Genomic DNA, 22253 nt, shown 5'->3' with positions numbered 1-22253 from the left:
GTTAGGCTCAGCGACTTGAGGTCATGCTAGAGTATCTACCCTTTGAGTCGGAGGAAGTACAGTTTAAGTGGTATCACCAGACGCGTGGATAGCTGGAGGAGTCTGCTGTACCAGTACTGACGTGGCTACGGCAGAGAAATGAGAATCAGGGTGCAGTGATCCGCTTTCAACTTCCTCAGAACCCTGGGGATCATCGGGAATGATGGAAAGGTGTATGCTGAGATGTTGGACCATTTCATTAAAAAATGCATTGGTAATTGTTCCTGGTTGCCGAAATCTGCTACAGTAACATCTGCATTTCCTGTAGTTCTGGGCGGCAAACAAATCTATTAAGGGGTGACAGCACTTTTGGAAGATGTAGTCGACTTGTTCGTTGCGGAGTTCCAACTCATAGCAGTCTGACAGTGTTCCACTGAGCGTATCTGCTTGATTGCTGGCAGATATTCCACAGTGGTATCAACTTAGTGAGAAATGGCCCGGTCTCATTGATGCTGTGCCTCTTTTAAAAGAAGTTGGGACTTGTTTCTGTTTGCTTGAGGATGTAAAACATTGATGTTGTATTGCGTGTCCTGCTGAGGACTGCTTGACCTGCCAGTTTTGGGAGGAACACTTGGAGGGCCAGTCATATGGCCCGGAGCTCGTGGACATTGATATGGAGCATCTTCTCTGCGTCTGACCAGAGACCGCTTGTGAACAGCTGTTGCATGTGAGCTCTCCCTAGCAGTCTATGAACACAACCGTTTTTAGCACTGCTCTGTCCGATGAGAGGCCTGCACTGAAATTTGCGGGGAATCCCCACCTTAGAAGCGCCTGCTTAAGCAGTCTTGTAATTTGGACCATGTCATTGCATGAGCCATCTATTTGTTTCCATGGATTGTCCAGCTCTTGTTGGACGGGTCTCATTCAGAGCTAGCAGAAGGTTACAAGGCCTACACAGGAGGACATCAGGCCCAGAAGAGTTTTGTACTGCCTGATCATGACTGATTGTCTGGAGGAGAAGTCATTTGCTAGGGTATGAAGCTTCCTTGCTCTATCCTACTTTCTTCCTCTCCCAATTGTGTAACTAGTATTGCTGCCGAGAATATAAGTTTCAGTTTTGCTTCTGTAACGATTTGTTGATATTTAGTGTAGGACCCAACTAGTGAAACAGATTGATACAGGTGGTCGTAGTAGTTTTCGCCTCTTCCTCTGATGGAGCCTTAACAAGCCAGCTATCGAAGTACAGGTGCACTTGGTGGCCCGGTTTCTGAGAAAAGCAGCAACTGGCGCTACGCATTGGCAAATGTCCAAGGTGATTTGAGGACAATTGAAAATGTGTTGAATTGGCAATGCTGCCCTCCCACTGAAAAGCGGAGATATATCCTGCGCTTCCGGAGTATTGGGATATGGAAGAAGCATTTTGAAGATCCAGGGAGGTCAGGTATCTCCTTCCTGGATCATCAGGGGGGCTTCTTGAAGTGTAACCGACTGTTACGAAAATACAGTTTTTTTTCCAGGAACTTTGTTTGGATTTCTGAGGTCTAGAACCAGTTTCCATGGTCCAGTTTTCTTGTTCATCCAGAGTAAAATCCCTGTTTTTTTGGGGATCTTGGGACAGTCTCTATTGCTCCCTTGAGGAGGAGGAGAATTTCCTTCTGTAGCTCCCTCAAGTGAAGATAATGTTCTTTCGTAGGCGGGCAGACAGGTGGTTTCTGTACAAACTCCAATGTATGTCGTGAGTGTACAATTTGCAGCACTTATTGGTCAATTGTTATGGACTCCCATGCATGAGAAAAAAGGGAAATTCTTCCCCCACCTGCTGAGATTGAGACAGTATGGGAGGGGGGGGGTGCAGCTGGGGGAAAGTCAAGCTCTCTTTTGGTTATCATTGGAGTGCATTTGAGAGGCATTCTTCCGTCAGGACAATCTGTAATATCCTTGGTTCCGGATGCTTGTGTATCGCTAGGCATATCTGGTTTGTCGTGGAGGGTAACAAGGTCAGCCTTGAACTCCCATGCTGATTCACATCTGTGTCAGGGGTTGCTTTTACTCATTTCAGGTTGGCTTGGATGGTATTTTATCAATTCAAAGCTGCAATACTGTGCCTGGAGTGGTAAATGGCTTTTGTCATTTTACAGCTCGGCAAGGACAGCACTGTGCTAGTCCTATGCTTAAAGACTGTAGAAATGGCAAAAGACTTTGTCCTTTTCTATCTCGGCATGGATGGCACTGTGCTAATCCTATGCTTAAAAACGTTGATAGAAAAGCAGACATTTGAGGTGAGCAGATCTAGAGTGTCGCTGCTGTTGAGAGTGCTCTATACAGGAGCTGCTTTCCACCTAAACTTGAGAACCACCCAGAGTTCTCTGCTTCTTGTTTGCATAATTTATTCGTCACTCTATGCCTGAAAGGGTATTTTTGTTATATATATTATATATATATATATATATAGATATATATATATATATAGATATATACTGCTTGACTTTTTTAAAACATCTATTTAAATCCCCACAAAAACGAAAATTGACATTGAGAAGCTGTGTTGAGACATAATGGAATTGAAGGATGCCCATCCAGGCATAGATATAATTATAACAGGAGATTTTAATCTGAACCTATTTCATATTCAATAAGATAAAGTGGACCTGCAGGATCTAAACTCTGGAGGGGAAATTCCAGCTCAATACCTTCCACCGACAAAAAGCTTTGACAAACTTGGCAAAACACTTTTTGAATATTGCACCATAGGAGGGCTGAGGGACCTTAAAGGCAGTTTTTCTAGAGCTAATCCCCCAACATGGACGCAGATAACAGAAAATTGCGTCTCACATTTGGATAACACTTTGGCAACTATAGCTCTCTCCAGTTACAGCCAAAAATGTCATATCGACTATCGCTCAGAAGGCGATCACGTTCCGAAACGTATTACTCTATTAACAAACATCCAAAGCTATCACGAGTCAAAAGCTGTGTTGTAGGATGGACATGCTAAGAGTCTGAAGCGCATGAGACGGGGTGAAGCTATAACCCCAGAAATAATACCTGCCTACATTTCTGAAAAATAATACATTCTAGGGGACCCTACCAGTAGCGGGCTGGAATTTACAAAATTAATTACAAAGAATTACCCTAGGAAAATCTGTAATAAACCCCATTCTCTAATGGTATCGGCTAGACAGCGAATGCCCCTAGAAGTGAGGCATTCAGAGAAGCTTGTGAATAGGCTGCTGCAGCAACTACAAGTTATTACACAATGCCAGAAATTAAAAATGAAAATAAAACAAGAAAGGACTAAACAGAAAAAAGCTTTGGGAGTTTAAGAAAACATAAGACGACTTCTGGGTAAGGCTTATTCACGCCAGTAGGAATAACAACCCTGCAAGCTCTTGGCGAATGATTGATATGAAAGAGCATGGACAAAGGTCAATGCCAGAGTTTTGAGCAGACAAGTTGACCGAAAAGCTTTATCGCAGAGATCTCACGCTTGTATGGTACAATCAACATATCAGGGAAACAAGCTCACCTATCTGCAAATTTCCATAGGTACATAACAAATAGACTCCTGGCATTCCTTTTTGGTGCTTTGCCAACACTGGAGCATTTATTGAAGTGGCAAACCCCACCACCCAAAGAGAAATGCAGGTTCTGTGGCGAGAAGCGAGGATCCTTTCTCCATGTTTTGTGTTTGTGCCCCCCACTGCGGGAACCTCGTAGACATTAATTCCACCAGCAATTAAACCTCCTGAACATACAGTCTTGCAGGCAGGCCGTAATAGCAGCTATGAACACAGCTTTGAATGTAAGGTTGGATAATTTATGTCAGCATTTTTGCATATGAGGAAACAACAGGAAAACTGCGAATGAAGTCATTACAATTTACAACTCTGACATTATTTAGGATGAAGAGATTTTAATAATTTCTTTAAATTACTGCGCATATTAGTTTTATGTGGCTTTTTGAATTTCAGATTATTCTTGCTTCCAACCCCTGGTCACCCAGGCACAGCAGCACTTAGTGGATAACATTGTATCTTGGCCATGTTTTAATATGAAATGGTAATGTCTTATTTGAATATATATTTTTAATGCTGTCCTTATATATTGGTTTTTCACTTAGTCTGGGATTAATTTGTTTGTTTTATAATATGGAGCAGATCAAGAAATAAGTATTGGAACTCTGGCTTCCTGATGCAAAGCAAACAAATTAGATACATGACCACACATCTTCAAATCACACTGTTACTTGAAATCTTGATTTGCATTAAGAGACTGCACAATTCTGAAATATTTATTTTTCTTTTAGAAATAAACATTTAGTAAATTGTGAAATGTTTCCATAGGCTCACTTTTCTTAAGCGTGCTCTTGAAAACGATTTTTGGTAGCAATGCTTCTTGGCTTTCAAGCAATAAGTGTCCATGCAGAAGGCATCTCCAGACATAGAAATATCTAGAGAAAGATTAGAAATCCCAACAGCCCATCAATTCAAATTCAAACTAGAACAAAAGATTACCTGGAAAAGGCACAAAGGCATGTCTCATGCTTACAGAAAAAGGTACCCCCTTCTCCTCTGGCATCTCCTCCATCAGCAGTTTGGGGCCATTCTGCAGAAGGTTGTATCGCTTTCTACTCCTGAGAGAATAAAATGATTGTGCATTATTGTATGAGACGCACGTAGCCGTCAGCCATTCAGATCTCATTTCATGGAAACTTCGAGTGCATAACATTTTGTAAACTGATTTCAGAAATCTGAAGCAGAGAAGGAAAACCATCTCTTAAAAAATGGCACAGTCACAAGACAAATGAAATACTCTTATTCATTCCTCACAAAAGAAAAATATAACTATTCCAATCAATTTTACAAAATCCACATACCCAATATAAAAAAGTAATTACCATCTCTTAAATAACCTATTTGCTTGACAGTGCCACATCTAGACCAATTGACGAAAAACAAGTATCAGCTAGAGCAAATAATCAATGACAAAAAACGCTGTAGATTTTTTGAGGGGAGGAGATCATTAATTAAATGGTAAAATAGAAAGATATTTCAATCTGCTTCTTCTGAGAACAAGCACCGTGCAGGTCACCTCTGGTTTTATCTACATGAATGTAGTGGGTTCAAGCCCAGGCAGGACTTTCACCTATGTACTAGGGGTGTTTGGCAGGGTCCGGGGATGTGTGTTGGCTGCTTTTCTAGAGGTCCCAGGTTGTAAATCCTTACACAGACCAGATACGTATAACCTTTTGTACTAATCAGAAACCAAAAGTCAAATTATGTCTGTTTCAGAGGAAATGTCTATAGTGTCCAAAGTAGGATTTAACACAGTGAGATGGCAGCGTTATACTCGCTGATCAGTGTATGATGATGAGCGGAACGGACAATGTATTTCTGATTCTTAAGCAGCGTTATCAGCTCAAGCTGCAGATTACGGAGAGATTATTTCATGCACGGTCGTCCTATGTAGGTCCAAGAGCACTGCATGCATTCCAGATTTTCAGGATAACCAACGGCTATGCAAATCAGTCTTATTTAGATTAATTGTTTGTAAATGTTAACTCCCCTGGAAATGTGGCACACATGCAGCCTTCTAAGAGCCAAACTGGACCTCCCTGTTTAAAGAGAAGGTTTTCTTAGTTATGACTTATCATATATGCTCCATTGGTATAGAGGATGCACATGTCTGAATAATTACCTGTGACCTTTAGATTTTATTGTTCAAAATGAGAGGCAGTATGTTTATCTTCCCATAATGATTATGATAAAAAATAATGTCATTTTATTTTGGATACAAATTCTTTGCTGCACGAGCCACGTAAATTGTCCCATTGCAACATATCAAGTGCCTTCAATGTATCCGTGGCAATCAATATCTAAGAAAAAGTATGGCTAATCTATATTGCTAACTAATCAGTAGCAGTCACCTTGCATCCTTTCATTAACCATAGTTTAGTGCAGAGAAGTGGAGGTTTAAAAGCAGCCATTTGGTACACTTCCTAACTAACATACAGTTGCACATGTCACAAATACACAGATTCAACCAGCTAGACCTCGTGACATCACATAACAATCCTTATCTGCAAGGTCAAGTGGGGTAAAATTCATAGTTCTTATTGTAGAGGGAACCAGAGGGCATTTTGGCACAAAGGACATGCTGAGGTGTCAGCTGCACACTCTCCAAATTTGGATAATTTAATTTTAATATTGAACAAGTATTTTGGATTTATTTCCCCCACCAAATTCAGACTCCCAACATACCAGAGTGGAAGGTTGTCCAATAATTTCACATTTACATATGTGACTTATAAAAGATAAATCTCTCTTGGGTAAGAGCAACCAGCTACAATGAGTTTTATATGTCTTATATTATATAGTTATATTCAATACAATTCTAATAAGGATGCAGGTCTATCACAAAAGTGTCTGAGCAAGGGAAGACAGGTGACAAATACAGTTTCTCCTGTTACCTGTTGCACTAGCATGGTAGGAAGATTACAATATATAACAGAGAACTGTTTCTAGGGCAGGTCTTACCACCACACACTCCCTAGACCTTTCTTTTTCCAAAGATTCCAATATTTCTGGAAACAGAGACTGGAAATCTAATCTTGGTTTTGGAGCAAAAAAGAATGTGCATGAAACTGACCAACTTGCCATATCAACATTACAGGGCACCTATTCAAATTGATTACATGCCATCTTGGCTACAGAAATGGGGATGCTTTGGCGACTCCAAATGTCCTCCACGTCGAAGTGATGAAGCGGATCCAATTCATAGATGCCGGCATCCTTTTGTCCTGTTTTAATAGATTTCTGATCTCCGAGCTCTTCACAATAGATATCTTACATCAGCCTCTTGTTAGAAAGGCCTATATGCACATTCAATTTCAACATTTAGATATCTTAAACACCTGAACATGGACCTCTTCTAAACAGCCTTCACTTTCTTGGATCTTGACAACCTGACTAAAAGACGATTCTCCACTTGACGGTCCTTGGAATCGTCAGTGTAAAAAATTAGAGCCCTTTGAGGGGGTGAGTGAGAGCAAAGATTGCAGTTAGTGATCGATTGCGCAACTTGGATAGAAGTCATGACTTTTGGTAAGGAGATCATCTGAGTCCGCGGCACCAATTTGCCCAGGAAAAGGGTGGTGTAAGGCAGCTAGACTAAAAATGCCTGCAGTTCACTCCCACAACAAGATGATGTAATCAAGATTAGAAGACAGTCTTCAAGGTCAAGAGATGCAGAGATCAGCTAAGCACAGGCTCAAAAGATGTACACATGAGGAATGTCAAGACCAAGTTCCAGTTCTACTCTGGCATCACAAACAGTTTGGGAGGTAAGGTGAGTCAAATGTGTAATAAACTTCTTAACAACAAAAACGGTTGGTCTTGCAAATGTAAAAAAAAAAGGCTTTAAGTGCCGACAGGGAAACTTAGGTTATGTTATATTGATTTTTATAGCGCACTAACCACCCAAGAAGGTATCCAGGAGCTTGGGCAGGTGTGTAGGTTGTGGTCCCTAAGGTGATTATACGAGCAATGGGGTCTTCAGCTTCTTGCAGAACTCAAGAAGTGAGGAGAAGGCTCTGATGTGTTGAGGGAGGTCTTTCCATGTCTTGGGTGCGAGTAGGAGAATGAGAAACCTCCTGTTTTGCTTTTGCGCATGCGGGAATGTGTGTGAGTGAGAGTTAGGCAGAGCGTAGATGTCTTGTGAGTTGGTGAAAGTGTATGTGGCTGTTCAGGTATTCTGGTCCTGTGTTGTGTAGGACTTTGTATGCGACAAGTTTGAATTGGCTGCGCTTGGGAATGGGGAGTTAGTGAAACCTCCTTAGATGCGGTGTGATGCAGGTGTGCTGTGAGAGGTTGAGTACGAGTCCTGCAGCGGTTTTCTGGATGGTCTGGAGTTTGTGTGGTTGTTTGGAGATTCCAGCATAGAGTGTTGCTGTAGTACAGCCTGCTGGCGATGAGTGCTAGCGTGACGGTCCGTCTGGTGTTCTGAGGCAACTATTTGAAGATTTTTCGCAGTAGGACGTGGAAGCAGCAGGTGCATGGGCTTGTTGTCAATGATGATCCCTAGATTTCTTGAGTAGTCAGTGGTGCTGGTCCAAGCTCCGACAGCCACCAGGAGAAGTCCCAACGGGGGGGTCTTGCTTGCGAAGTCCAGTACTTCTGTCTTGTAAGAGTTGAGCTGCAGTGCAGTTGGTTCGTATCCAGTCTGCAACCAGGGTCGTCTGTTGTTATGGGAGACCGTATAGAAGGCTGCAGAGAGGTCTCTCAGGATGAAGGCAGATGATTCTCCTCGGTCCAGGATGATTAAAATGTTTTTCGTTGCCATGATGAGTGCTGTTTCGGTGTGTGGTTCTTTCTGAATCCTGCTTGAGTCTAGTCTAGAAGATGGTGAAATTCAAGGTGTATTGTGAGTTGTTTGTTGATGGCCTTCTCAATCCCTTTGGCTGGATAGGGAAGCAGAGAGATGTGTCAGAAGTTGCTCAGTTGATTCATGTCGGTTGTGGGCGTTGATTTTTGCAAGTTTCCATTCATCCGGGAAAGTGGCGGACGTGATGGAGGTGTTGATGTTGTGGGTCAGGGTGGTGGCGATTGCTGATTTTCCCTGGTTGGAGATGTAGTTGGGATCCATGAGTGTATGGTCCACATGATTGCAGCTGTGTCGTTTTTGGTGCAGGTTGTCCACTGGTTCAGGTGGCCGTCTGGATTGGTGTTGGGTAGGTTAGAAACCAGTTCTCTGGGACTGAGTTGGTGTGCAATGTTGCTGTAGATGTTTGCGATTTTGCTGTGAAAGAAGTTGGATAGGTTGTCGCAGAGTTGTTGGGAGGCAACAATGTTGGTGACAGTGGCTGAGGGTGAGGTGAAATCCTCAAAGGATCGAGAAGATCTCCTTGCAGCTGTTGAAGCTTCCTTTGAAGCGGTCCACATGTGCTTTTTTTCTTAGTGTCTCTTATTTGCTGGTGATAGGGTCTGAGTGCAGCCTTGTAGGTAATTCTGTTCATTGTGTTGTTGCTAACTTTCCATTTCCTGTCTACCTGTTTACAGTGTTGTTTGGTGTCTTGGAGGTCTTCTGTGTTCCAGCTGGCCTCCTTGTGTGATCTACTATGCTTGTTGGATTCGATGAGTGTGAGGGAGTCCATGCAGTTCTTGAAGTCCTGGTCAAGGAGGTCTGTGGGGCTAGGTTGATCTGTGCTAAGGGCGTTGAGCCACTCTGCTTCTGTGACTTTGAGCTTGGAATGCTGAACCTGGTTGGGGTGTTGACTTGAGGTGTGTTGATTTGGAAGTGGATGATGGAGTGGTGGGTCCAAGTGAGTTGTGTGGTGGAATTGAATTTGATGCTGTCGCCTGTATTGAAGATGGGGTCCAGTGTGTGCCCTGCAGTGTGTGTTGGGTCTGGGACGAGGCAGGTGAGTTAGATGTTGCTCAGGATTTAAAGAGTGCTGTGGAAGATGGGTCATTTCAGTCTTCCAAGTGAAAGTTTAAATCACAGAGGAGAACGTAGGCTCTGGAGTTGATGGTGAGCGTAGCAACGAAGTTGGTGATGAGGTTGGTAAATATGGTCCAGGTGGTCGGAAGGGGAGAGTTTTGTTCAGGGTGAAGATTTCAGAGAACTGCAGCTTGAAATGTAGGTGTTCCATGAATGAGGTGGTGCTCTCAAATGGATGTCATGCATTTGATGGCTTCCTTATAGATGATAGAGAATCCTCCTCCTGGTCTGTGAAGGTGGTCCTGTCCTGTAATCTTGTAGCTCGCAGGGATTGCCGTGGTGATGTCGGGAGCCGATGTGGAGTTGAGTTAGGTCTCTGTGATGAAGAGGATGTCCGTTGAGTCACTACTCAGCAGTTCCCATTTTTCGGATATATGTTTGCTGGGTGATCGTGTGTGGAGAAGCATGCATGCAAGTGGGTGTTGACGTGTGGGTTGCTGTGGTGTAGGTGTTGTTGGTTCTTGTGTGGCTTGTATGTTGGGAGGGGGTATTGTCAGTATTTGCATGAGGGGGAAGTGGGGTGTGGCTGCTGGAGTACCGGCAGTGGGTGCAGGTGAAAGTTCCTACCATGGTATGAGGCGTGGCACAGCAGTAGTTGGGGGAAGTGTCCAGAGTCTAGCAACATAAGGAGTGCAGCAGAATATTGCTGGGCAGTGATCAGACCAGGGTTCCTGGCGCTGGGTGCAGATTAGGCGTGGTTGGGCGCAGACTGGGTAGCCTTTGGTGTGCTTTCAGCGCGTCCGCTGCTCGCATTCATGCTACAACTGCAATTAAGTAAGTCCTGGGAGATTAATATAGGCATTGTTGGTGCTTGTGTGGCGTGTGTGTTAGGAGGGGGCGTTGGTAGCATTTGAGTGGGGGGTGTGAGGCTGCTGGAAAACCGGCAGTGGGTGCATGTGAAAGCTCCTACCGTGGTGTGAGGTGCAGCAGTAGTTGGGGGAACGGCATCAGGAGTCTAGCGACTTAAGGAGTGCTGCAGAGTATTGCTGGGCGGTGATTGGACCAGGGTTCCTGGCATTGGGTACGGTCCTGGTGCAGACTGACTTGCATTTAGCGAGCTTTCAGCATGCCAGTGGCACGTCCGCTGTTCGTGTCCGTGCTACAGCTGCAATTAAGTAGGACCTGAAAGGGGGGAGGGGGGGGGGGGAGGGTGAAGGGTGACTTGATGTAATTTCCTGTGCTGATGGGTGATGGGGGGAAAAACCTGTTACCATTCAGGGCCTTGCTGGCTTAAAACAAAACAAACAAAAGCAAATCCAAGTGCTTTGCCTGTAAGGAGTTAGTGTCCCTGGCACCACACCAGGTTACAAACTTGTTGCCCTGCCCAGCATAAATGAATTTCATGTGGTGTGTCTGGCACTGAGGTTGACATCCACTACTTCAGGCGCAAAATCAAAAGCAGTCAACTGCTGTTGCTTAATCTCCATGCATTAAGGTATTAGGAGTTTCAGATACCATACACTCCTAGCCAACTTTGGGGCCACTAGGATGAATTGGGCTCAGTCATTCCTTATCCTATTCAGAACTCGGGGCTGAAGAGGTAGTTGTGAGAAGGCATACAGGAGTCCCTTGTTCTATTCCAGCCGGAAAGCGACACATATCGAGTTTTGTTGCTGAAACTCCAACGTGGGAATTTATTGATATTAGCATTGGACAATCCTGCCAGGGCTCCCTCACTGGCAGAAGATATCCTACGTCATCTTGGGATGTGGATGTCACTTGTGGTCTGCCAGACAACATGTGCTGAATTCATCGGCACAGGCATGTAGGGACCCCACCAGATGGTTGGCCACCAGGAAGATACTTTGGAGCTCTAGCCACCTCCAGAAACGCATTGCAGTACCACATGGCAATTATGTTATCTGTGAGAACCTGCACAAGCCATCCTGGGAATTGTGTCAGGAAAACCTTCTGGGTCAGACGAATTGCTATTAGTTCCAAAAGAGTAATGTGGAGCAGGCACTCCAATGGAGACCAAAAGCCTGTAATCTCCATTTCCCAAGGTGTCCCCATCCCTCAACCCAACACAGTGATGTGTCCGTCACCACGGTAAGCTCTAGATGGGGAATAGAGAGTGGGCTGTCGCAGGACAGATTGTGACAGTCAGCGACCACTGCAGATCATGGACCTGGGTAGTGTCAGAAAGGCAGCCGTGATGCTGGGCCCTCTGGGGATTTATGTTCTACTGCAGGGATCACATGTGCCAGCTGGTGTGGCTTACAAGGAGGATGCAGGAGGCTAAGAGGCTATGAAACCTATGAGTCTCCCTCACCTGGTTCCAAGATAGAGCATAAATCATCTGGGTCACAGCCCGAATGTCCTGGATTTATTCAGTGAAGGAAAAGCCGTGAACTCCACCATTTCCAGAATCAACCCAATACACGTGATGGAATCAGGCGGGATTTTGGCTCATTCATGGTAAACCCCAATGATTTTAGTGGCTCTGCCATTGTCCGGAGGAAGTCTATGACTGAATGTGACAAACACGCCTTCCGCAGCTAGTCATCAAGTTAAGGGAATAAAGGAACTCACTCCTGGGGTTCTGGTGAAATTGAAGGGAATGCTCCTGGCCTACCTTGAATCACAGGTATTGCCTGTGAGACTGCAGGATGGGTAAATGAAAATACACATCCTGCAAGTTAAATGACACCATTTAGTATGCTGGGTCCAGAGCAGAAAGAATCCGAGTCGATGTCAACATTTTGAATTTGTCCTTCCACAAAAGGTGCTCATGAGTCCATGATAGGGCTGAGGCCCATATCCTTTTTTTCAGATGAGCAAGTTTCAGGAATAAACACCCCCAACCCCCTCTGACTTTGTCTGGTACCCTTGCCATGGCTCATGTGCAGAGTGTCACCTATAGCAGAATGTACAGAGGCTCTTCCAAAATTTGTCCTGGTGTGGGAGGGATATTACGTAGGGAAGAAAGAAAGGTAGGACCATAGCGTTTTCAAAACATTTGCAAGACCCATCTGTCGGACCCAATGGATCGCCATCCCGGGAGGAAGTAGCGGATCCTGCCTTCTACTGGTTTGCCATGAACCACTGAGGGAAAACTAAAGCAGTTTGTTGTAACCGGGGAAGAGAACCGATTCCCTTGCTGGCATGCACACCTGTTTTGAAGGGGTCAACAGGCCCAAGGAACAAGCTGAAGCTCTGTTGTCTTAAAAAAATTCCTTAGTAGAGTCCTCCTTCTTTCAAAAGAGGTGAGACCTGTCAAAGGGCATATCCATTAGCGATGCCTGTATATCGCCGGAGAATGCAATGGACCGGTCTATGAAGGATAACACTAGTACCTACTGTCCCTTCAGTGAAGTCTGTGGTATCCACATCTGCACGAATAACGCACGTGGGAGAGTCCTGCCTGTCATGGATTGTCTAAGCCAGAGAGGCTTTAAGGTGCTCCTTGATTGCACACATCCATTTGTACATCTACTAAATAAACAGACAGCGTTTACAGATTGCATTGCTGGTTGGCAGAATACAACATATTTTTGCCTAAAGCATCAATGCTTTTGGATTCTTTAGCCGGTGGATTGGATTGGAAATGAATTAGGGTTCATCTTACTGCTCGAGGCCCGTACAATGCAACTCTACAGAGCAGGGCGCATAATGAGAAATTCTAGGCCACCAGGTGTTGGCCTATGTCGCCTGGCCACCTCTTGGTTAACAGGTGTGAAAAAACATGCTTTCAACCAGGTCGGCCATCAAAGTCTATGTGAAGGTGTCATTAAATTGAAGCAAGGGCTCAGATGTTGCTGGCCCCTGCAGGAAAATGTATGTCAATACATGCTTGTTGGCACTGAAACATTGGGATCAGACCCTGAATGCCCCAGAGATGGAGGAAAGGCTTCGATGGCGACTGAATCCAATTCCACTTCAAGAAAGAAAAGGCAATGTATTAGCTGAAGCTGGTATCTTGAAGTGGTAAATGGAATACCTCTGATCAAAGGATAAACAGATCGTGCTCTGGAGGTGGTCAGACACCGCCTTCAGTAGCCAGACATCAAAGTATGGGAAGAAATATTCCTCCAGCCGATGAAGAGGTGCCACAAACACTGGCATGAGCTTTATGCAGGCAAGAGGTGCTAATGTTTCACCAAACAGCACTACAAACCGATAGTGAGGGAAGCCCAATCTAAAATGCAGAAACTATCTGTGAGACTGAAGGACTGTAGGAAAGTAGGATCTGCTTTCATGGTTACCCCCACTTTTTGCCTGGTGTCAGTGTGTTTTGACTATAGTTTGCTGGGATTCTGTACCCTTATAAGTCCCTAGTATATGGAACCCAGGGCATTGGTACACCAGGAGTCTCCCCTGGGCTGCAGAATGCATTATGCCACCCATGGGAGTCGACTTCAACTCTGACTACAGGCCTGCCATTGCAGCCTGTAGGAAATGGTGCTTGCATCTCTCACAGCAGATATACGTTTCCTTATAACTGAGGTCACTGCACTTAAGCCCACAAGTTACCCATAAAAAGGCCCTTCAGTCCTAAAGGCTGGGTGCTAGTTACAAGAGTTATATGCATGTGCAGGATACCCCTACACACCCCGATCAGCCATTTTGAGACATTTAGTGGACATCAGTCATTACGAGATGTCTAACTATATATACTATATTATATAGTGGCTGCTCCGAACCTGGTCATGTTTGGTATCAAACATGATAAAATCATACCCCAACTCCGATTCCGGTGTCAGAGGTATGATCCTATGTACTGGGGGGCCACTTAGAGACGCCCCCTGTACTCCCGGTTACAGCCTTTCAGGGTCTGCCAGCAAGCTAATGCTACCACTGACCACAGACACTGTTCTGCCTTTTCAGCACCACCAGACTGCAATGAAGGGCACATTTGGTGCCCTGCTTACATACTCTGGTTTGAGCTACTTCAGGAACCCTTGGTTCTTGCTATGGCGCAAAACTGGACAAAGGACAGGGGAGTATCCTCCCCTCTGTTCAGCCTCTCCTCTAGGAGGGACCTCTGAGTCATTTCAATCCTTTCCTTGGGTATTTAAGGGTGCCTAAGTGGGTGGGTCCTCAGATCCTTAGTGGGACAAGACTAACCTCCGAAACTAGGACACTCTTCCACCGTCTGGACATTTGGACTTTGTTGGACTTCGACTGGAACCGAGACTGCAACAAGGAAGACTCCTGCTGCTCCTGGTCTTGCTGTTCAACTCTTTTGCCTCGTCTGTGTCTGTGCTTTGGTCTCCAGAAGACCTGTGGGCATCAACGACATCCAAAGAAATTTTCCTTGGAGCGGAAAGTCACTCCCCTGCATCTGCAGGCTCAGCAACAAAGCTGACCGGTCTGCTGCTCCTGTCGTCCTATGGACTTCTCAAAGCTCTGCAACACAGGTGATGGTTCTGTGGCTCTCCATAGGCCTGACCTGTTTCCCCTGCAATCTGGAGGACAGTATCCCTCGTAGGACCGCTGGGACCAAACCCCTGTGCACTGCATTGACTTGCTGTGGCCAAGGCTTGTTGGCTCTGCACTCCAGAGATCTTTGGGCTACAAGAAGCTCCAGCCTCCAGCACCTCATCCCTCGGAGATCAGCATCCTCATTGTATTTCTTGCACCGTGGGCCACCATTTTTGGTGAGCTGCCTGAGGTCCTCTTGCAACTTGTGTGCCTTCGGCCTGTGGGTCCTCTTGAGGGTTCCCTGGTGCAGGTAACCAGGTTCCTGAGGCATCCATGAGTGGGGTGGCTTTCCAATTTTCCATCCTCGAAAGGATTTCTTCTGAGTCCTCAGGGAAGGGCCCTTCTTCTTTATAACTGTGACTTTTTCCTAGAATTCCACTGGGCATGCAGCTGTGTGTCCACTCTGCAGACAGCCTCCGTTGGGTTCCTGGGTACTTACCTTCGGTGGTTCCTGGTTCGCCAAGCTCCTCTGAGTCCTTTGGTTCAAGTCCCATTCTTCCTTGCAGTTCGCATTCCCCTTCTTTAATATATGGTTTGATCTCCCCCTGGAAACCAGTGTATATTTGTGCTACTTACCTGATTTCTTTTGAGTATTTTCATGTGTATTGTTGATATCTCCAGGTAAGGGCTATACCTATGTGTTTGTGATCGCGTTGTGTAATAAATAGACCTATTTTTATAAACACTGTGTGGTTCTTTTTCATCTAATGTACACTGTCAATTAAATGTGGTAAAACAAGCTGCTTTACACCCCCTCAAGATAGGCCTGAAGCCTCCTCTCCACAGCTACCACTTTGAGAGCCTAAGATTATCAAAGACCACTAAAATCACTATAAGGGTTGACTGGATTAGTGCAAGGTGCATCACTCCTTTAGGTGTGCACCATAAATTAAGTCAGTCTCCTAGAAGGATCAATATAATGATAATATTTCATCTGCAGGCTTTCTGATTGCATTCAGTCTCCTTCACACCAGAGCTAAAATAACCTGTGGAAAGGACATCATTGTGAAGATCTCCTTGGGAAGAAACACATTCAACTCGTAAAATTCCAGACAGGAGAGAAAACCAAATCCTTATTGAAAACAAGGAAGTATCAGGATTAACAATCCTACCCGATCTCATTATCGGGACCATGCTTTATTGCACCATCGTTCAGACGGGCAAGAACTTCCTACTGGAGAATTAGGCCTGGTTGGCTGAGGGGACAGAAAAACGGGAAAGATGTTTGGAGGGTAAGCCTAAAATGGAAGGGTGTAGCCCCTTCGTGTAATCCGAACCAGCCAGAAGCAGCAAGTCCTACTACAGGGAAAATGTGCTCTTTTGAGAATGCACTAACATGGTTTGGAGGTTAGTCTGGGGAAGAGGACTGCTGCTACCAGCCCTGGTGCGCTTTGCTGCTTCCACACCACCTGCAGTTAAAGAAAAACATATTTGGCTGTGCAAGCTGGTGTTGCAGGTAAGACTGCATTCTCGAGTAACCTTACATTTTCTTTACCGCTGGTGAAACTCGCAGCCAGGAGAAAACAAACCAGAGAGTGAGCAGTGGGACATCCTACTTGGAATCTCTCCAGGGCCAAAACTGTCTTTAAGCCAAAAAGGCCAGACCTGTTAGAGGGTGCATCAATTAAGTTTTTTCTGGATGTCATCAGAGAGGCCAGCAGAATGCATCCAAGTGCTTCTACATATAGTCACATAGGAACCCATTGGCCTGGCCACCAAATCCACGGAGTCAAGACCAGATCTAAGAATTTGCTTGCTGTGACCAAACTCATCACAAACTACTTCAGCAAGGTGCCCCTGAGGCAGAACTACCACCGGTGCCATCTCCCAAAGAGCACAAGCCATAGGGCAAGTAGTGCTTCAATCAGTTTTGACTCACTACTGCGATGAATTGAAGAAAAAGAGACCAGGTCAAGCATGAGGCATGAAGACATTTGTACTTCAAACCTTCAGGAGAAGGGGGAGGGGAATAAAAATGATTGGGATCGGCTGAATCTGGGCAATGATGGCAGAGTACCTGGTAGTAGACAGACAGAGCGGAGCCTTGCCTATTCCGAGCAGTTATTATGGGATCTAGGAAAGCCTCAAAGAAAAACAATAAAGAAAGAGATGTAGAAAAACTGGGTTTGAGTATTTCCATAAAATAAAATGTATTATACTTTTCAACTGGCAAAGCAATTCTAAGATTCCTGCTGCCATACATAGGGCTCTGTTAATGGAAAGAACATCCTCCAAAGGGAGGCCCAGGGGGAATGAAAGACCAACCTCTGGTGAAGTATCCAAGTCACTAGCGTTTAGAAGACAAAGTTATAATAGCTTTGGTCATGTCAAGAATTGACTATGCCAATTCTCTTTACTTGGATGTTCCTAAACATCTTACCTGGAGGCTCCTGCTGATCCAAACCCGGGCTGCTTGGCTGACTTATCAGCTTCCCAAACGTCGCCATATTTCTAAAGTGACCAAAGACCTTCACAGGCTCCCAGTTGCACAGAGATCTACATTCAAAACATGTGGCACTATTTTCAAGGCTTTGCACATAAAAGTCCAGCTTTTATTAAATCTTGAATTCACAAGTATTTCCCCACCAGAGATCTTAGATCCACCCATTTGCACTTGTCAAGAAGAATAGGACAGGTGGTGCCAGGTTTTTAGTCACTGCTTCTCGCGTCTGGAACTCCCCGACTCTGGGACTCAGGACCACCTTCAATTATGGAAAGTTGAGATAGATGCTGAAGACTTGGCTCTTTAAGCAAGCCTATTAATAAGCATCCTGAGCCATGTTGAGACAGTTACCTAGCGCCAAGAGACCATTTGGTGTATGTGCGCTCTACAAGCTACAGTAACATAACATAAATACATCCCCGCCAGAACCTGAAGGGGAGAGAGGTAGCCGGTTCCAGTACTGTCATCCTTATCATGGAAGTCTTGGTCTGGCATTAGGAATAAGTCAGAATAAGACCCTATAAATGAATCTAGGTGTATAGAGTTCCAAACCCAAGCTTGCAAAGATGCTTGTTATTGAATTTGGCCTGCACTGACCGATTAGCCAAGGCCAAAACGGTCATGGTGCTAGAGAACTCCAACAGTGCCTTTAAAGCTGGTTGTGGCACCAGGCTTATCTCGTCTAGGACAGGAGTCAAATCTGAAGACTTTGAGGATAGAGTTAGGGGACAGACCTGCTGACCAGAAAAATTGCCCCTAGAACAGAAGCAATGTTGAAAGAAAGAGGAGTCCCTCTTTTGGTGCTTCCTATGTTTTATGTGAGGAGATTTCTCTGAAAATGAAGCCTTCTCCCTGGACTTACCTCGAGATGAGGATCTTGAGCGGGCACTGTCAATTTAATGACAATGTTCCTCTCCTTCTTTGATGGCCTTCAAATGAATGGGGTGCTTGGGTCCCAGACCCTAAGGACAGACGTTATGTGGACCAGAAATAGACCTCTGATTGTAGAAGGGGCAAAATATTTTTGAACCGGACATTCTTTACCTAGAACGTGCTACAAATACAATTTAAAGTGAAAATTTTAGAAGAGAGCAACTTCAGACATGCGAAGGGCGCAGAAAAAAGAAACTAATATTGTACTGCAAGATGGCTCCATATATGGCTTTTTTACATCACATTTAGAGGAAGCAAGGCACCAGAGAAGGCGGAACGATGATACGGTCTACTGGTGCTTGAGACATATTTCAACCCTTGAAGATAGAGCCTGGTGCACAGTGTAAAGTCACAAGTTGAGGATTCTTGAGGTAGAAGTTCCCATCAGAAATCCTTTTCTAAAGAATGGGCTGGACTTCTGCATGGGGCTAGAACAACCCATTTTCATTGCTAGGGGGTGTCCGCGCAAACACTACAAAATTTGGAAGCGGTGGGCAGACTCGGGGTCTGATGTTGGACCCGCCACCGGTGGTAGAGGCACATTTGTCGGAATGATACACACGCGTACTATTAGACCATGGTGGCGGGTTGTGGGAGGGATCGGAGGGGCTAGCATTTCCTACTGTGTCATTAAGTGGTGGACAGGTTTATGTGGAATTGGCGCGATCTGGGGGGTGGGGGGGGAGTTTTTAATATGTGTTTGGTTATTAAATGCAAAAGTTAAAATCATTATCACTGTATGATTGAATTGTGCAGTTGTCTCTGGGGTGCAGAGCCCTGCAATATATGTGCAACTTGAAAAATAAAATTTGTTAAAAAAAAATCCTTTTCTAACCTGTCTCAGAAGGGAATCTCATATCGTATTAATTCAGCTCGTGAGATCTGTTTTCTAGGAGCAGGACATTAAAAACGGTTAGCTGGGAAAAAAATGGGAGTTGGTCAACAGTTCTGGGCTGACCTGAAGAAAGATGTACTACAGCATTAACTTAGTTTATTTAAAAAATGAATTGACCAAGGAACAAGGAGGCATGTTCCAAAGCTGGTATATGGATTACCCATTTTAGTCAACTACATTCAGTTAATGTGTGTGGCCCAGGCGCTTCCATGCCTGTAAATGGATCAGATGTGAATACGAATGCTCCCTTCGCCACCCCACCTTTTAAAAAACATGCACACTAAATTTCAGAAATCCAATTAGACTCCAGGCTAGTACTAGATACCTAAAGACATCTTCAAAATAGAGTCCGAAATATGGGGTCCACTCAAATGTACTTTGACACAATATTCATTCGTGGAGCAGAGAGGCTCTCTATTTACAAGGAAGGGGACCAGGCTGAAGTGAGAAACTATGGGTTGGAATTGGTTTAATCACCGTCACCGCATCTGAAAATTGGCATGACAGAGTTCCAAACTGTGAAACTGGAAAATAATATACCCGGATGCTCAGGATTTAATGTATTGTTTATAAGTAGCTAGGAGGGCCATGAGAAGTGAGGGTATTTGGTGGAGGAAAAATCGGGAAGATGGCTGGAAGGCCTCAGATATAGCCAGGCTGGAAGATGAAAAAATTAAGACCATCTGCCTGAACTTTTTTCTTTCTTTCAATCAGTCCTGAAAGTGGACATGCATGACAATCAGTATAATAATAAAGCTGGGGCATTTATAGGAGTCACAGTTCTCATTCTGCTCTGACCTTCTCTGAAGATGAATTAGAGTAATCACCGCCTGATCTGCATTTGATAATAGCACTGCTCTTAAGAATTAGCCTGGGCTCTGCCCTCTGCGTGCACACCACTTCGTTTCCATCTTAAATTGATTTGATGTTAATTGCGCCCTCAGAATAATCACTATGAAAAAGTGCATTCCCCTGAATGTGACACGGCGAGCCTCTGCAATGCAGGTGTGCTAGAAGGTGGGTTACATGCACCCCAAAACAAACACTGAATTATATAGGGGCAACAGTGAATAACTGGGATGTATTTCACTGATGGGTCCTGAGCGACATCAAAAATACAAGTTCAATGCCAGCACTACATACACACTTGGACTTACTTTGTGGTAACCTGCCTGTGTCAAGTTTTAGTTTTTGGGCCTGCATGTTCGCAGGTTAGCTTGTTGTATGAAAGCAACTGGTACTATTTTATTGATTTTTATTTTATTTAAAGAGTTTTATAAAGCACGGACAAGACCACAGAGCGCTTCACAGAAAGGTAGTTACATAGGTACAAGGGTACAAGAAATATAAACGACATTAGCACAGGTAGGACCGGAAAAGGACAACATCGGTCACAACAGTAGAACATTTCAAAAGGAGTGAAGAGTAAGAGAGGGAACCCTAGGGTGAGACTGAAGGACTGACCAAAGAATTCTTTCAGCATAACCCTTTGACTTTCCTAATAAGGGAGCAAGAGTTAATATCACAGCCGAACTGGAGAGGACAAAACTAAATGACAATAACAATCCTTGTAGTACTCTCGAGACAAGGCTAACGCAGCGCCTTCTTAGGTGGGCTGTGTGGCTAGCCCAGAAATCTTTTCATCAGAATCAGTTTGACTTCCCTTTTGAAGGCAGCTGTGGAATTATTCAGACTGGTGGTAAGGAGCTCCAAATTCTAGGTGCAATACCTGAGAATGCTCGATTGTAAGTTTTCATTTTATGAAATTTCTGTGGTTTAAGTGGTAAGGTGCTGGAGCCCCTAGAGGATCTGGTGCTTCCAGACAGCTCAAGTGTTTGTGCAAGATATAGTGGGGTGCTGAAGTGTAGAGCTTTGGGAGTCATGCGGGCAATTTTTAGATGTATCCTTGCTTCATACGGGAGCCAATTAAGAGCTTTTAGCTCAGGTGAGATGTTATGATAACGTTTGGAGCCTGTGATAAGCATTGCAGCGGAATTTAGCGAGGCCTTAAGTGGAGCCATCCTCGCTATCGGAAGTCCACAGAAGTTTGCACTGCCATAATCCAGCTCAGATATCACTAATGCTTGCACCGCAGCTTTGAGGTTGTTGTGGGGAAGGAACGGTTTTATTTTCCTTAGGCTGCTTAAATGGAAATGTGCTCCTTTGGTGAGAGAACTGATGTGATTCTGCATGTTCCGATGTCTGTCAAGTATTAATCCGAGTGAGCTCGTACAGTCAATGATGTTTGGAGTGCAGCTGAGGACTGTCAGTTGTTGCACCCATTTTGCAATGCGATGAGGAGGAATTCAGTTTTGAGAGCATTCAATTTCAGATGATTAACTGTCAGCCAACTCTGCTTTTCCTGAAGAACTGAGTTGAGAGATCTGATATCCTCTGGGGAGGAGATTTTCAGGTACTGTTGTGTGTCATCGGCATACATGTGATAACGGATGTTGGACACTTTCAGGATTTCTGTTAGAGGTTCCATGAACAGGTTGAAGAGAGTGGACCCCTGCGGTACTCCCAGAGTGAGCGGAGAGGGGTTGGACAGGTACTCATTAACCTTGAGCCTTTGGGATCTATTGTGTAGAAAAGAAGAAAACCAGTCAAGAAGGATCAAAAGGCAGGATTCATTTTGGTCAAGCATTCGTAGTGCATCATCCACAATATGAATAAGAGCAGATTCCGTGCTATGACCTTGCCTGAAGCTGTATTGGAATTTGTCAAAAAGTTGGGTGGGAACGCATTTCTCCAGGAGTTTTGCCAGTGTAGGAATGGTGGAGATTGGACGAAAATTGTGAAGATTGGCCTGGTCAGCCGTTGGTTTATTTAGTATGGGGGTGACCTGCCCAGTCCTTAGGCAGTCCAGGATAGAACCTTGAAGCAGAGACGTTAACTATTTTCGTCCATAGAGGGAATGTGGATGATCTGATCTCCTTGAAGAGGTTCGGAGGCACGGGGTCATTGAAATGGTTGGAAGGTTTCAGAGTAGCCAGAGTTTTTCGAATGGTGCTCTCATCAACTGTTTGGAATAGACTCCAAGAGGCATTGTTTTTGCGTGGGCGAACCAGACGTTGAGGG

The 22253-nt window shown here is 44.7% G+C and overlaps 1 protein-coding gene across 4 annotated transcripts in view; it reads right to left on the bottom strand.

The window, feature by feature from the left end:
- POLQ (DNA polymerase theta) overlaps positions 1–22253 on the bottom strand; it is a 580345-nt gene that overhangs the window by 167176 nt on the left and 390916 nt on the right. For all 4 annotated transcript variants that reach the window (XM_085621032.1, XM_085621029.1, XM_085621031.1 and 1 more), the window contains exon 25: positions 4494–4612. In XM_085621032.1, the coding sequence (XP_085477158.1) occupies positions 4494–4612 (119 nt within the window). The remainder of the gene's footprint in view (positions 1–4493; positions 4613–22253) is intronic.

Source organism: Triturus cristatus, chromosome 8 (genome assembly GCF_964204655.1).
Source record: "Triturus cristatus chromosome 8, aTriCri1.1, whole genome shotgun sequence".
In the NCBI taxonomy this organism is placed as follows: domain Eukaryota; kingdom Metazoa; phylum Chordata; class Amphibia; order Caudata; family Salamandridae; genus Triturus; species Triturus cristatus.
Note: the sequence above shows the minus strand (reverse complement) of the source record. Positions and strands in the feature narration are given on the sequence as shown.